The sequence below is a fragment of the Rhinolophus sinicus genome, chromosome 15 (assembly GCF_057876585.1).
Source record: "Rhinolophus sinicus isolate RSI-liver-muscle chromosome 15, RSI-T2T, whole genome shotgun sequence".
NCBI lineage: Eukaryota > Metazoa > Chordata > Mammalia > Chiroptera > Rhinolophidae > Rhinolophus > Rhinolophus sinicus.
The window spans coordinates 33,570,964-33,587,943 of record NC_142515.1 but is presented as its reverse complement, the minus strand read 5'-3'; the positions used below and the strand labels follow the sequence as shown (position 1 = coordinate 33,587,943).

Below are 16,980 nucleotides of genomic sequence, written 5' to 3'. Positions count from 1 at the left end.
AGGAAGAACATTCTAGGAAGAGGGAACATAGACTGCAAAGTGTCTGAAGCAAGAACAAACTTGGTGCAGCCAAGGAACAGAATGCAGGTCAGTAGAATTAGGGCATAATAAAACTGTGGAAGAGTAATTGAGATGATAGAAACAGATGAAGTTAGATCACATTGGTCCTTGTAGACCATGACAGGGGGTTGAGATGCTCCTCTAGGTACAATGAGATACAATGAGCTAACTGACCAATACCCTCAAATATGTAGAGATATCAGTAGATAAATCCCCTGGGCACAAAAGGTGTGCTCATCCTTCTGTGTTTCTCAGTGACAGGCCCAGTGCTCTCAATAACCAGCTGATGGTTCTGCTGATGATGAACAGGGTAGAGGCCTATACATACCCTCAGGGCTGACTGCTATTCTGATGTGGGGCTTTTGAAAATAAATCCTTCTTTTCATATTATCTGTATAACCTTATTTTAACAATACATATGTATTTATGACTTGTTTAAAATTCAGCCATACCCTTTAGAGTCCTAAAGATCACAAGGAAGATTATGCCAATATTTATATATGGTTATCAAATGGGCCACAACATGGGCAAATCTGTATTTTCAGTTAGCCATGTGAAGCCAACCAACATACAAATAATCATAGGTAATCATGATTAGTTATAGGTAATCTGAATAGAAATAAATTGGCAAAAATTTTGCCCACTTCCATGCCACTGTCCTGTGGTAAAATTTATAAAATTGAGAATAGAAACATTTTCTTATTTTAGACACATTTTCAAATCTTCAAAATATCTATTCAGCTCAGTATTTGGTAACAAAGAGCACAGAGATATATGTCTCTCTGAAGAAACTCTATGAGCATATTTCTTTCTTACTTTAGTCAGTAAGACTTAAACACTCAAGCTTCTCATGTTTTAGTAATTCAAATGAAGAATCATTGACCATATATAAACATATAATACATGCATAGACTCATTATTTTCCCAGAAGGAATGTCAAGCTCTGCAGAGCTATCTCAACACACCTTCAACCAGGCCCCCTTTCAACCAATTTGCAAGAAGGCTAGACAGTTTTAGGGGTAACGTCTGTGATCACACAAAAAACTAAATTAACAGATGTTTATAAGAATGGAGGTCATAGCCTCATTAGCACCTAATCTTACAGAGGCTCTGTTTTGTAGAAAAATATAAACAAAATGAAGTCTAATAAATCAACTAAATATGGCCAGCCAGCTCCTTGAGAATTTGATATCATTAATATCATGTATTGAGCCAGTCTTCCCATTTGTCTCCCCTGCATTACTGACCAACTGTTTCCAAGGCTTGAAAGACAAAATATTCAATAGACATGCTCACCGAGTCTCCCAGGAGGCATCATTATGCACTATCTGCCACGTTGTGGAAATGCTCTCATATTTCTCCACGGTGAGGAAAGTCTGATGGGTCTGGAATGCAATTAACAGAACTGATCAGATATCCGAGAGTAACAGAAGGAACCTGTCTATAAATACTCTTCCTCACTGTATGTTAACCTACCATTGACCTTGTATGAAAATGTATTCAAATTTCATTCAAATTCTTAGGTGGTTCTCAACATTCTATGCAATGTCTTCAGAATGTTAATTTATCCAGTCTATTAAAAACCATAACTTTTTTTTAGAAAATTGAATGAAGCAGAATTTCAGAGATGATAGCAAATTTTGGAAATTAGAGCAAAGGAGACAAAATAAAACTTGAGATTTAAAAAAGGCATAAGTCAAACCTTTTCATGACATGTTTACTAATCTATAATCTAAGACTTTTTCTAGTCACCTCAAGATTTAGGAAAGAAAATGGGAAAGTTTCCTCATCTTTCCATTTGCAGATATATGAATTATTAGTAAATACAGCTTCCCAAGTGAACGAATTGAAAAGCATGCATAAATCTTTCTTGTCCTGGGTGCTAAAAGCTATTCCAACATTTTGTCATAATGGATTTATAGAAAACATAGCATAAGCAAATTTTATTTTCCCATTGGAAAATTGCTATAATAATTTGTTTCAGACCAAGTATTCAGCTTCAAACAAAGCACAGATTTGAATAATATAACAAATTAAAAGACACAGAGGCCATACATCTCCAATTTTCCACAAAATCCTTTAAATTGTGGCCATTGGGGTACAACTTGTCTCTAATTTACCTTTATCCATCATAACCCCTTACTTATCCCTTATTTACAGCTGGGCTGTGGGATTATTTCAAATTCTTTCCTAATTACTCAACTGGTAGATTATATTCAATAAGGAAGTTTTCATAACAATGGTGACGTGTAAAGAGAGCTATTTCTGGCCCTTCAGGGAAGAGAGGAGGCCTTAGATGGGGTAGGAGATAGAGCGGGTACCACTAGTGTATAAGTCTAGAGTACAGATTTGACAACAAGTCTAGGCCACTGCAGATGTGAATTATATGACCATTCTTTCCCTACTTCCCAACATTAATCTCTTCCAGATACACAATTAGATAATATAAGTTATTAATCTCTCTAGGCCTCAGTAAAACAGGGATAATAAAACAGAACTCATTGGGTAGCAGTGAGGAGTAAATTAGATTCATGTGATAATGTATGTAAAGTACTTAGCCTAGTACCTGCAAATAGTAAGCATTCAATAATAGTGGTGAGGATGTGATGGTTATTACTAATAAAACGTATTGGAAATTGTTTTATGCCTTGTCCCACAGCATTCTTAGAAATTCATTCTATTGTCACTGTAGTGTTTTAAGCGTTTTGTTCTCCTGCTTCTCCATGGCAATAATGATTGTAGTATTTCTCTACCCTAAGGCTATCAAATGACAGTTAATCCTACAGTCTTACTACAACACATTGATATATTCATAAAAATAATGTTATAAACATGTAAATACTCTGGCACAGGTGACTGCCTAGAGAAATTATTTCAAACAGGTACATGTTAATTATCGAAATAGTAGAACACTTTTGCCCAATGTCTTTCTGACAATGTCATTATTGCCACAATTGTTTTCACAGCAATAATAATATTCTAATGAACAGAAATGGGAAGGCTCATTTGGGAAAAGTATTTTGTGTTATAAGTGACAGTGGGCCCTGGGAAGAATGGCTCACTGATGGAGTGAATGCATCCTCAGCCACAGTAAAAAATCTGATCTTGAAATCACTTTTATATACTCACTCTCTTTTTCCTCTATTTTTATGTATTGTTTGAATTTTTAACCTGGACTATATCTAGTTATAATTTGTGTAATATTCTAAGGGTGTTACAAAGGAGTAAAATTACTTAATTTTATTAACCAGTATATTACACATATATATACTTTGTCACATATGTATAAACATACATAATAAAACAAAAAAGTATGAAATGACATGTGACAAACTATTTAAAACATTTATGGAAATAGGGGTCCTTTCACATTCTATCTTAAGCATTTTGTATATTATCTGTTTTTACACTGGACATGTATTTCCTCTGTCATTTTTCAAGATTAGTAAGTAAAAATCCTATTAGGGCCAGTAGAAAAGAATAGGGAAATGAATGGTGCAAGATAAAGTAAAGCACATGGGTCAGGGTTCCAAGCCAGTAGAGCATCCACCTGAGGACCAATGGTCACTCCCACAGTAAAGGGAGGCCCTGAGGCAGCAGTGCTAGAGGAGGAGAGGAGCCGAAGAGGGAGTAGGAAGGAAACAAAGATATACTTCCCTCTAAGACCTTTGATGATTTCACCAAATTTAGCAGAGTTTTTAAATTGGGATACATAAATGGGATTGTATTCAAATTTACATCTTCTCAAAAGACAATGCAGTTCTCTATGCATTGTGCTATAGGGGGTCCTAAGTATAGCCAGTTAAATATTTGTGTACTTTTTTTCCAAATTCAATTCCTCCACATTCACTGCTCCCACTGAAAATTTCCCCACACCTACAAAATCAGGTGAAAAGCAAGTTGGAACATTTATCTGCATGTTGCTCACCTCTATAGGGATGTTGAAGTAAATGAAAGGCTCAAAGGTGACTTTAAAGTTGCACAATGAATCACTGATACTTACCCGGTTTTCTGCTGAATTCTTTGGGTTAGCACCAACAAATGTCACTTCAACAACTTCTCCCTGAAGACAAAAATTCATTCTGTGAGTTCTAATAAAAGTATTTTTTGCTGTGCTCATATTTAGACTGTTATTTATGAAATGTTCTAAGATTCTGGGTACCTGTATAGATTCTGTTCTATTTAATCAAGTGAGTTATCTTCTGAGACTATTAGATTAAGTGCCCTTGTAACAATAGACACGGAAGTTTGGGCCAATATGTTACTCTAGAATTTTTGGACAATGAATTTTATTTTGGCGCATTTAGACAGAGTTGAAGACATAGAAAGAATTCCATAAACATGAAAATACCCTTCAAAAAGAAAAGCAAAATAAAGACATTTTCAAACATATAAAAGAAGAAAGAAAAATGTTTAAGGATGTCCTTCAAGTGAACAGGAAATGACACCGGATGGATATTCTGATCTATACAAAGAAATTAAGAGCTCCAGAAATTGTTAATGTGTGAGTAAATAAAATGTTTCTCTTACTCTTTAATGCTGTATAAAAGACAATCTACTGTTTAAAGTAAAAAATAAGAACACTCCAGGGAGAAGCCCATAAATTATATAAAAGTAAAATGCACGACAACAGCATCACAAAGACCAGGAAGAAAGGGAAGAACACCACGAGACAGGCTGATCAAGAATAAAATAGACGGAAGGCACAAATCATCAGTATCGTGAATGAGATAGGTGATGTCAATACAGAGTGTGCATATATTTAAAATACAATAAGGAAATATTATTCATGACTTTATGCCCATAAGTTCAATAAGTTAGATGAAACACAATGGACACATTTCTTGAAATACGGAAACTGTCAAAGATCACCGAAGAGGAAATATATAATCTTAATAGAAAAATTTACCAAATGACACACTTTAAATATGTATAGTTTATAGTATATCAATGATACATCAATAAAGGACTTTTAAAACAACAGACTAACAAATACACATACCTTCCCATCACTTACTATGGTACATGAGACCTTCTACAAGTTTCCACTCACTCTTCTACCTTAAGCCCTCTACTGTCTATGCACCCCAGACGTGGTATATCTTGATGGGTACAATGAACTCACTCATCCTCCAAGACCTCGCTCACACGGAAAACATTTTTTCAATGAAAATTTGCCATGGATTCAGAATCCATGCTGAGCATCTTAACAGAGATGTGCTGCTCAATTATTTACTTTACTATTAACTCCCCTGAATTACTATCATCATTTTATCTCCTTGTATTTATTCTCTTCAGTGAGATTACCAAATTAGCTAATCTAAACAACAGTTAGCAAAATGTTCCAACAACAATCAATTAGAATCTCCTGCAAAATTCACTGCGTTGCTTATATAGAGCAATCAGCCTGGCAGCAAATATTATGGTTTATCTTAAAAATAAACTTTATATCTGTTAGCCAAATTGTCCTAATCCTTAAAGGTATTCTTTTCCTTGATGCTGTTTCTACATTCACAATTTACTATTTACTCATATTCATCTTAACAATGAGAAACAACCCCACTACAGATACAACACGCCAATTCAAATGGAAGTGGTATAGAACAGGCACTTCTGACATGACAGAGTGAGGCACTTTTGATATGTCCTCTCCCCAAAAAGCAAATATATATATATTTGTTTGTTTTCAAACATAACCATAATAAACTTTCAAAAATAACCATTTTGGCACTTTTGATATCAACCAAACACTGAGAATTGTTTAGTCATTAAAACTACCAAACTTAAGGTAAGAAGAGCAGAAGTCTTTGGTATTCTTAACAGGGTTGCTCCCATCCTCTGTGGCACTGTAATTCAACCAGAGTGGGAAAGGCCATGAAATCAATTTTTTTCCTGCTGCTACCAGAAGGAACTCAACTGATTTGGAATATAGCTATTATATTTAAAATCATGATCTCAGCAGAAGGCAAACATTGGAGGTTAGTGGCTAGACTGGTGGGCTAGTTAGAGATTTGATAGTGTTTGGGGAGGTAAGGTAACCATAGTGCTCGTAATAAGCTCTCCTTCTATCCTAGATTGACCAGAGGCTATGAGTATTCACAGCAGAGACCAGAGCAAGCCCAAATCACCCACATATCCCTGGACAATGGAGTCTATGTGGAGGTGCAAAGGAAACATAAGAGAGTCTAGTGTAAATTAAAAGCTGAGGTAAACTGGAACACGGTCTGAAATTTGAATACACACCGGGGCCCACACAGATCTATCAGCAGAGATTGAAAATCTTACTCCCTGAGGCATCTAAACACAAACTCTGACCAACATTTGGCTGAACACTAAGTAATGTAATCACAGGAACAACACCATGAGAGTTAGACTTAGAAGGAAAAACTGAGCAAAGATATCAGCAGCCACACATTGCAAGAGAGACAGACTTTACTAATTTAGTTGTTTTAAATGAGCAAACAAAAACAACTCTCTGCTGAAGAAGTGAAGCTAGAATCCAGAGTTGATACAATATAACAAAAAACATCTACTAGTCCACAAAATATAAGATATTTTGAAAGCATTGCCCATACTGAGAAAAAAGCAGCAATTAAAACTCCCTTTCTGTGTCCCCAGATACTGGATTTAGCAAAGACTTCCACCACTGTTATAAAAATGTTCTAAGAACTAATCTAAATCATGTTTGAAGAAGTAAATGAAAGTATGACTATAATGGCTATGCAAATAGAGAACCTCAATGAAAAGAATTAATTAAAAAGAACCAATTAGAAATTCTGGAGTTGAAAATCACCACAATGAAGTGAAAAATTCACTAGAGGGGCTCAATAGCAAATGTGAAATGACAGAAGAAAGCATAGGTGAACAAAAGGTATCAAAACAAATTATTCTAGTTGAAGAATAAAGAGAAAAGAATTAAAGTTAAAATAACCTCAGAAACACGTGGGATAATATCAACTAAACCAACATTTACAAAACAGAAGTCTCAGAATTACAGAAAAGAGAAAAAATGGACAAAATTTTTTTGAAAAAATAATGGCTGAAACTTCCCAAATTTGATGAGCATTGCCTTACAGATTCAAAGAACCCAATAAATCCCAAGGAGGATAATTACAAAGTGACTCACATTCAGATACATTATAGCAAACTGGTGGCAGACACAGGCTAAAAGAAAAATCTTGAAAGCAGCAAGAGAAAAATGATTCATTACTTACAGGGATACTACAATAAGATTAACAATTGGCTTCTCATTAGAGAGTGAGAACATAGACAGCCATTTAACAGGATAACGTACTCAAAGAAAACAACAGGATAACATATTTAAAATGATAAAAGAAACAATTTTTCAAACAAGGATGCAGCAAAATTACTCTTCAAAGATAAATGGAAAATAAAGCCATTCCAGATAAACAAAGGCTGAGAGAATTTGTTGTTAGCAGAACTGTCTTACAAAAAATACTAATGGAAATTGTTTAGGCTGAAAGGAAATTATGTTAGATGGTAATTCGAATTCTTAAAAAAGCATAAAGAGCATCAGAACTGGTAAATAAGTGGATAAGCAAAAAATATTCTATAAATATACTTTTCCAAATCTTAACCTCTTTACAGGGCATAAGATTGTATAAAACAACAATTGTAACACTGTATTAGTACATTTATATATAGGTGTAATATATGTGACACTAATATCACAAAGGAGGGAAAGGAAAAATAGATATATTGGACCAATCTTTTTATATATTTTGGAATTAAGTTAGTATATATTGAAAAGTAGGTTGTGATTAATTAAGATGCATTATTATAGACCTGAGACACAATAAGACATAAATTCCTGGTACACAGCTCCTAAACCCTTGAAATCTTTGACATAATATCTGTTTGTGTTCTAATGCGAGAATTTATGGATGGGCTAGTTGTCCAGGGAACCAACCATGGGATTAGAGGGTTAGAACTTTTCACTCCACCCCCTTGATCTCCAGGGAGGGGGAAATGAAACGTCCAACACAACGTCCAGGGTTGTGGGGAGGGAGAAGGGCAGAACAGGGTTAAGAAAAGACAAGTAGCCATGAATAGAGTGCAACCTCGGGGCCACAGGAATCAGCCTCAGGGACTGACCACGGAACCGGGCCAACGTGTAGTTTTTATTGGTAAACTTCTAAAGAGGTGAAAGATTGTTAATCTCAACATCTGTGTGTTAGTAGCCTCCTGGCTGTCTTTCCAAAAGTTCCCATTGTGTTCCAGCTTGTACTTTGCCTTCACACACGCACATCTCCAAGGAATCCATTGAACGGGAGGGACCGATATAATTCCACCGGGTCTCAGTTTGCTGAGGCTTCCCCTCAAAGGAGCTTTTCCAATATCTCTCCATCAGGCCTCAGTTTGCTGAGGCACTCCCTTGTGAAATCCTGGGAAGAGCGCAGGGAACAAACGGTTTGGCAGCTGTAAGGCAGCAGGGGAAGGGGCTGGAGGTTGAGTGAATGACCAGTGGCCAGTGATTTAATAAATTATGCCTACATAATGAAGCCTGCATAAAAATCCCTAAAGGGGTTCAGAGAGCTTCCAGGTTGGTGAACGTATGAAGATTCAGGGAAGGTGGCATGCTAGAGGATCTGAAAACTCTATGCTGCTTTCTCCATACCTTGCCCTATGCAGGTGCCCTATTCCATTTGTCTGTCCCTGAATTGTATCCTTTTATAATAAACTGGCAATCTAGTAAGTAAACTGTTTTCCTGAGTTCTGTGAGCCATTCTAACAAATCATTGCCCATAAAGAGGGGGTCATGGGAATCTCCAATTTATAATCAGTAGGTCAGAAACACAGGTGACAACTTGCGTTTGCCATTGCTGTCTGAATTGAGGAGGAGGGGTACATGCAGTCTTATGAGGCTGAACGTCTGTAGGATCTTCACCAACCCAAAGTAGACAGTATCAGAATTGAATTGAATTGTAGGACACCTAAATTGGTATCCACAAAGAATTGGAGAGTTGCTTGGTGTGGGGAATACCTCCACACATATACTGTTAGAAATATTGAGAATAGAGTATTGAGAGTAGAGTGTTCAGAAGAGAAACAGAGTTCCTTTTCCTCTCCAAGTCCCTAAAACAATTACTAGGAAAATAACTAAATACATATACAACTAAAACATCAACAGAAGAATAAAAGGTACACTAAAACATAAAAATAACCTATGCTTCTATCTTAAGAAATGAGAAGAAGAGAAAAATAAAATAAAAGCGGGCAGAAGAAGGATACAAAACATTATAAAACATTTTTAAAAATCAATGAAATAGAAAACAGAAAAACAATAAATAAAATCAATGAAGCTAAAAGTTCTTTGAAGACATAAATTACCAAAATAGGAAGCAAGAAGGGACATCATTATTGACCTTCCAGAAATTAAAAGGATTATAAGGGAATATTATGAACAACATCATCCCAACAAATTAGACAACTTATTTGAAATGGACAAAGTCCTAAAAAGATGAAAATTCTTAGGAAGACACAGATTCCTAAAGATAAATTGAATTCCTAGTAAAACACATAATTGACTCAAGAAAAAAAAAAGAAAATCTAACTAGGCCTACAACAAATAAAGAAAAAGAATTCATAATTTAAAATTTTCTGATAAAAAGATGCCAAGGTCCATATGGCTTTGCTGGTTAATCTCATCAAATACTTAAAGAAAAAATGATACCAATCTTTTACACACATTTTCAGAAAATATATGAGGGAACACTTCCTAACTCATTCCTTAGAACTAGAGTTACCCTGATACCAAAGGCAAACAAAGACAAGATATGAAAAGAGACTGAAAATATCCCTCATGGACACCAGTACAAAACTTTTTAGCAAAATATTAGCAAACCAAATTCATCAATGTGTAAAAAAGGTTATATACCATAACTAATGTGTATTTAATACTTGAAAATCAGCTAATGCAATATACCATATTAATAGAATAAAAGAGAAAAACCAAATGATCACCTAAGTAGACATAGTAAAGCATTTAAAATAATTTTACACCCATTCTTTTTAAAATCTCTCAACAAACTAGGCATAGAACGGAACTTTCTCAACCTGGTAAAGGGCATCTAGGAAAATCCTTTAAAAAAATCACACTTGATGACTGAACACTTCTCCTCTGAGGATGAGAAACAAGACAAGGATGTCCACTCTTACAATATCTATTCTACATTGTTTTGGAGATTTTAGCCAGTGCAATAAGAAACAAAAAAATTAAAGGCATCCGGAAAAGAAATCCAAAAAGGAGTAAGTAGTTTTTATTTGCAAATAACATGATACTATTTCTAAGGAATTTCTAAGGAATCCACTCTCATCCCAAAAAAACCTATTAGAACTAATAAATAATTTATCTAAGTTGCAAGACACAAGATCAATATAAAATAGTAGTGATGCAAATTCTGCTTCATTTCTGTGTACTTTTCCTATCCAGGACTTCTCTGAGTGCCTTTTCTGAGATACTTTTCTGAGTGCCAATGACTATTGCTATGACCATCCATTTAAGAAGAAAAAGACGAACTGGGATTTCAGAAATTCAGTTTTATACAATTACCACCTGAAAAAATAATTATTTCCCCATTATCATGTTTGCAGAGCCTCTGCAGAGATAAGAACAATTATCAAAATTACTGTTGCTAACAGCTGATCTATAGCATCATTAAAGGCAGGTGGTGCCATTGAACATCTTCCTCCCCCCAACCGCAACCTCCAAACACAGGCTTTTGAAGCTCTCCAAGATCTCTTCGTAAGTCTTACCACTCTGTATTTAGGATTCGGGGGCTGTAGGACATCACCAAAATTCTTGCCCATTGGTGGTCTATCCACAATATTAGGAATTAATGGGATTATTAGTTCTTTGAAAAATGGAGGCTCTGGACCACTGCTCAGGTTGGCTACTGTGTCCTGGAACAAAGAACAAACATTTGCTTAAGGAGCACACAACACAGGGTCAAAGACCCTTTCCAAGTTCCTGGCCCCCAGTAACGCCTTCATTAAAGGAGTCTCTCTCTCTCTCTCTCTCTCTCTCTCTCTCTCTCTCTCTCTCTCTCTAACTACTTTAATAAAATGTGCAGGGAATCTTGCTAAAATGTGAGCTAGATGTGCATAATTTAAACTTTCATCACTAAATTAAAGTTTTTGGTCATTGGCTATACTTTCCTTCCCGTAGGCAGTATGGTTCAGTGATCAAGGTGGAAGCTTGGAAGTAGGTTACACAGCTTTAGATTCTAGGACAACCATTTTTTGAATGTGTGACTTTGGACAGGGGCCTAATGCAAGACAAACCTTCATAACATGACACTGTAATTAGTCTTTTGATTTTAAAAAAGGGTTGAGCTTCTCTGATCCAGACTCACACCAAGATATTTTTCCTAAATCTTTCTCTGTGCTGACTAAAGAATGTAATAAATATATTTTTAATTTAAAAGTTAAGATCAGCCTATATCCTGGCTAGTTTAATCTGTGTTTTCTACAAGAGTTGGCACCTTTAATAATGTCAGCAAAATGCTAACCTCAAATTTGAAATAGCCCTTCATATGTATTGAATGTACTGTAATCCTCTCTTAATATATTTAATCTTTACAACAGCCACACAATCTATTATCATTCCCAGTTTGCAAACGAGAAAATAGGCTTAGAGATACTCAGTAGTTTTTCAAGATCACATAGCTAGTCTTAGGTACATAACCATAAAATTGAGTGTGAAACAAATTTCCACAAAATGAATTGCACTTTTCTTCCTAAATATTATTATAAAATTTGAAGAATCTATTCCCATGGGAAGAGCTCTAGACCTATCATTGCAATGAAAGTTATCTCTAGGAATAGGTTATAAGCAGTTATCTCTAGGCACGGCTTATAAGTTTATACTTTTCTGTATAACATGAATATCCTACATGTTATTATAGCCTTTATGATGAAAAATAAAAATAGTTCTACTTTGGAAAAAAAAGTATCAAATCTAAAATTAAGAACATTATGATAAGATAATAATCAGGTAATTAAAATATATCCTCATACCTTGTACTAAAACTTCAAACACACAGGAACTAATTAGGTGGAAGCATATGAAATTGCCAATATTCAACTATTTTGACCTATAGAAACAGCAATTTCATTTGTTTCAACTTAATATATCCAAGCCCTTTCTTTGAAAGCGTTTTATTGTTTTTGCTATGTCATAATTGTTCCATACACTTATTGGGGCTTATATGGTATTATATAATGATCTGTTTATTAGTTAAGCTCTTTCTCCTGCTTGTTGACTAATCTTCCCTCCCTAGAGTGAGGCTTCATAAATAACTGTTTTCAAAGGGAAGACATCCACAAGTGGAGTTCCTTCAAGGAAACTTGCTTGGGCATGCAAATTTTATGTAGATAGAATGTGTATATATATTCCCAGGTACTGTTACACTTGATCAAATCTAAGCCTCTAGTAATTATAACAACTATTATTATTTTTGAACCACCAAGAAAGTAAAAACATGCTACTAATTATAATTGTAAGATTCTTCTGGTTGGAAGATGCACCCCAATTTTAGAGATGTTATAACATGGAAATGGGCATCTCAGAATTGATGACCCACTCAACTAGTGATTGGAAAGAGTCTGGCCAGGATTAGAGAACACTGATTCAAGTCCCAGCTATAGTTATAATAAGCCTGATCACTTATCATCTCTGAACCTATTTGCTCATTTGAAAAATAAGGGAAAAAAGGGATACCGCCATGTTTCACATGATGATTGTGAGGATAATATGAGATAATACGTATGAAGAAAGCTGTCACTACCAAAAGATGGTCACTGAATCTGAATTTATCTTTTTCATTTCCTTGATACCTCATAGCCATTAATTCTTTAAAACTAAAGGTTTTCAAAGAAACTGAACACTCACAGCTAAGTTTCTCTTTTGCTTCCCCTCTGCATCTCCTCATCCCTGAGACTCACACACATACTATTTTTGATTACCGTAGCAATGGCCTTAGCAAGGACTCTGAAGAGCTGGATGTAAGCAGACAGAGTGTGTGGTCCATAGATTGTAGATGCTGCTTCATACCGTTGAACCTGCAAGAAAGTCAGGGCCGTGTTGTCCACTGTTCTGTCTGTTTCAGTCCGTTTACAGACTTAGGTGAGGGGTGATGCTTGGACATCCCATGTAACTCAAACTGGCGCAATTCAAGAATAATTACGACAAAGGGATTGGACATTTCCATTTACCAACTAAAGTGCATGACTCCCGTCAACTACTTGAAACCAATGGGTTCTCCTGGCTTATGCCATTTGGACTGTCAGTCCGTTTAATCTGAAAGAGGGTAATATCTCATGAGCTTGTGTCTATTTTAAGTACTTGTAATATAAATGTTTTCCCCCAAGGAATATAGCAGGAGAAAAAAAAAAATGAGAAAAAAATGACTGTCTTAGTCACCTCTGGATAAATTGGGTGGTAATAGTAGTACCTGGAGAAGGACACTTAACCCATCATAGAGCTATAAGACAGAATCAAATACATCTCCTGCTACCTGAGCTCCAAGCCTCTGGTTGTTCCACAGAAACCTCAAATTCATCGAATCTAAAATGGAACTCATCACTCCAAATATACTAACTTTCCCCGAAACATTCTCTTATTTTTATTAAAATGTATTGGGGTGACAATGGTCAACAAAACAACATAGGTTACAATTCTATAATACATCATCTATGTATTGCATTATGTGGAACATTCTTAATCTTAGTGAATACCATCCTTCCAATCTCCTATGCCAGGATCATCTGGCAGTCATTCTGAGCTTCTCTCTCTCCCTCATCCTACATCCTATAAGTCTCTAAGTCATTGTTCCTCGAAATCTCTTGAATTCTTTCATTTTCCTCTGTCTCTACTGCTTTTTCCTTGGTCAAACCCTTACCTCTCACCTCAATCATAACTACAGTTTTTTTGTCAGTTCTCTACCTCCACACTTCCAATTCATTTTCTATACTGCCATCCTAGTGCCCTTTCTAAATCACAAATTTGATCAGAGAATTCCTTTCTCTGAACTGTACTGCAGTTCCCCAAAAGCTTTCCTTATTGAGTCAAAGCTCTGCAGCATAGCATGACTTTTCATCAGCTAACCCCTGCCTCCCACTCTAGCCCCTGTCTGACTATCCTCATCATGCTTATCCCATGGTACTCAATTAATTATGGCCCCTTAAAATGTACTAAGGCTTCCCCTCCAGACCTTAAATATGTAGCTCTTTCGATATGGCACACCTTTCTTCCCTTTTATTTGCCTAATTAGCCCTTACTCATTCTCAACAACGCAGACAGATAATTACATCTTCCAAAAAAATCTGCCAGTTCCCATGCTCAAATAACCAGTCTAGACTGGTGCTCTTTCTCTTTGTTTTTATATCACCTTGTGCATCACTTTCACAAAAAGTAATCATCTGATTTCTTCTCTGTCTTTTACTAGGCCATAAAGTCTAGTGATTTTGAGGGCAGGGGCAGATTCTTAGTCAATGTTATGCCCAGAGAGTGGCTAATACTGTATGTCACAACACATATCTGTTTAATTAATTAATACTAATCCTTGCAGGAGCATATCTCTGAACCGGGAGACAAGCTTGTAGGGGCTCCTAACCTTATTCGTGCCATGGACTCCTTTAGCCATCTGTTGAGGCCTATGGACCCCTCTCAGAGTAATGTTTCTAAACGCATAAAATAAAATGCATGAGTTGGCAAAGGAAACCAATTAGATTGAAATATATTAATAAAACAATAATAAACACATTTTGTGATAAAGTAATGTTTGCTCTTCTTTACTGAATAACAAGATGTAGTAGTGGATTTAATAACTGTGATTTTAAAACAGCAATGAGAGTAAATGATATTTCCAGATCTGAAATTACGGTATGTGATATGAAAAATCTCTGTGGTTCCTACTGGTGACAAAGTCAGAGGTACTGCCAATATTATTGTCATTTGTCTCCTCCATTCATAATTGAAGGAAATGCTACATAATAGTTACAGATAAATAAAAAATGGATAAATGAAAATTATTCCTATCCAAGTTCATCCCAATGAAGAACCTTTATTCAAGGACTTCCTAGAAGGCAGGGAATTTTAACAGAGGGCACAGAGCAGATTTTACTGCTGGCATCACTGAGTATTTGTCAAGGAGTAGACTGTATGCCTGGGTATAGACTGCCAAGATATATCAGAGGATATATTACAAACGATTAATTGTAGAATCCTAGACTATTTTCATGTTTTCAACTACTATTGTTAAAAAGTACTTGGGCTACTTTCTGTACTATTTCTAAACTAGGAAACATTACCAGCCAGCAGCCCCCCTAAATTCTATGAGACTCTATTTTTTAACCTATACCATGCATATAATAGTAACATACTCCAGGGCTTATTGTGAGGATTACTTAAGGTCATATATGCAAGGTGTTCAGCTCATGCAGTCAATAAATAGTAACTATCAGTAGGAGTTTTCCCACGTTCTACAGAAGCTTAAGGCACCAGAAGTCTTATGGATAGAGTTGGGAATATTGTATGCCACAACCCAGGCTTATTACCAGTACCCTTAACAAAATAATCTATTTCAGGGAGAGTGAAAGTCAGTGAGACTAGGTTTCTAATCTGAATTTAGAAATGGTAAACCTAGAACTCCTAAATACAATCTCTGGTATATTATTCTCTTATCTGCCCTAAAAACATGAAGGGAAGTATGCATTTCACACAACAGTCTTGACCAGGGTATAATTAACTTAAATAATAAAACCTTTTTACTTTACCTGGTATTCTTCATAAGTGGTAATGTAATGTGTATATACATTGCATAGACCCGAAATAACAACAGTCATATTCTGCATCCCATAAGTTGCGAACTCCTGGGGTAGGCGAGGGAAAGGAGGTAGAACCCAGTAAAATTACTCTTCATCTCAAACTATATTATCATCCCAGTTATACTTAACATACAATCACAGATATGAATCATTAGTGTAAGATGTCTCTCTCAATGATGTTCTTTCTAATGATCAAAACTGCCTAGGAATGCAAAAGTATCAGAGTCCTGATGAAAAGTTAGAGCCATAACTCTGCAGTATAATTGGACAAGTCAATGGAAATATGAACATCCTAATGATTGCGTTTGAAGATGTAGAATCTTATTACTAAAATACAGATATTTATTTAATTTCCTAAAAAGTACAATGGGGAGTTTTTCATTAGTTATCATAGTAGTTATTTCCAGCTCCAAGTAATAAGATATTTGTTGATTATATCATTTTAGAACCATTTACAATACTCCCTGAACATAATAGATAAAACACAGAATTCCCAACATGTGTTAGATTTTATTTAGACAAGACATTAAAATATTAAGGTACTTAGGGGTTGTTTACTATTTAATCTATAAAACCATAATCAATTTTTAAACTATTAATAAATACCAATAAAATATCTTCAACCTGACTACAGTTTCCTTATGCATTTTTAAGTTTGATCTTATACCATCAACATTTCATATTTACCTCTAGCCATTATTTTCAAGAAGTGTAAAACTCTAATCATCTTAGCAAAGGTTAATTTAAAGGTACTAAGTCATATGGATACAGAATTCTTTTCTCTTCACCAAATATAAATGCACAGATATTTTATTTCATTTTTAACTTACTGCTTTAACTGCCTCCCGAAATCTTCGTCCAGACATGGTCCTGAGTAAAAAAAAAACAAAATTATCTAAGTATTTTCCTGTTCAAAATGTATGCAAAGTATGCAGAAAGACTTCTGTAGTGAAAACCAAAAAATTACCCTGGCTCGTTACACAATAATAAAGTATTTAGGAACTCAATGACAGAGCAAACAAAGCTAAGGCTCAGCTTTTTTCCTGACTATCCTATCTTAAAAACAAGTTC

At 35.3% G+C, this 16,980-nt stretch overlaps 1 protein-coding gene across 2 annotated transcripts in view; it reads right to left on the bottom strand.

Annotated features, from left to right (window-relative positions):
* ASAH2 (N-acylsphingosine amidohydrolase 2) overlaps positions 1-16,980 on the bottom strand; it is an 89,172-nt gene that overhangs the window by 5,725 nt on the left and 66,467 nt on the right. For both annotated transcript variants that reach the window (XM_019738657.3, XM_074339435.2), the window contains exons 16-21: positions 16,740-16,779; positions 15,859-15,954; positions 13,048-13,143; positions 10,837-10,983; positions 4,064-4,123; positions 1,357-1,445 (exon numbers count right to left, since the gene is read on the bottom strand). In XM_019738657.3, the coding sequence (XP_019594216.3) occupies positions 1,357-1,445; positions 4,064-4,123; positions 10,837-10,983; positions 13,048-13,143; positions 15,859-15,954; positions 16,740-16,779 (528 nt within the window). The remainder of the gene's footprint in view (positions 1-1,356; positions 1,446-4,063; positions 4,124-10,836; positions 10,984-13,047; positions 13,144-15,858; positions 15,955-16,739; positions 16,780-16,980) is intronic.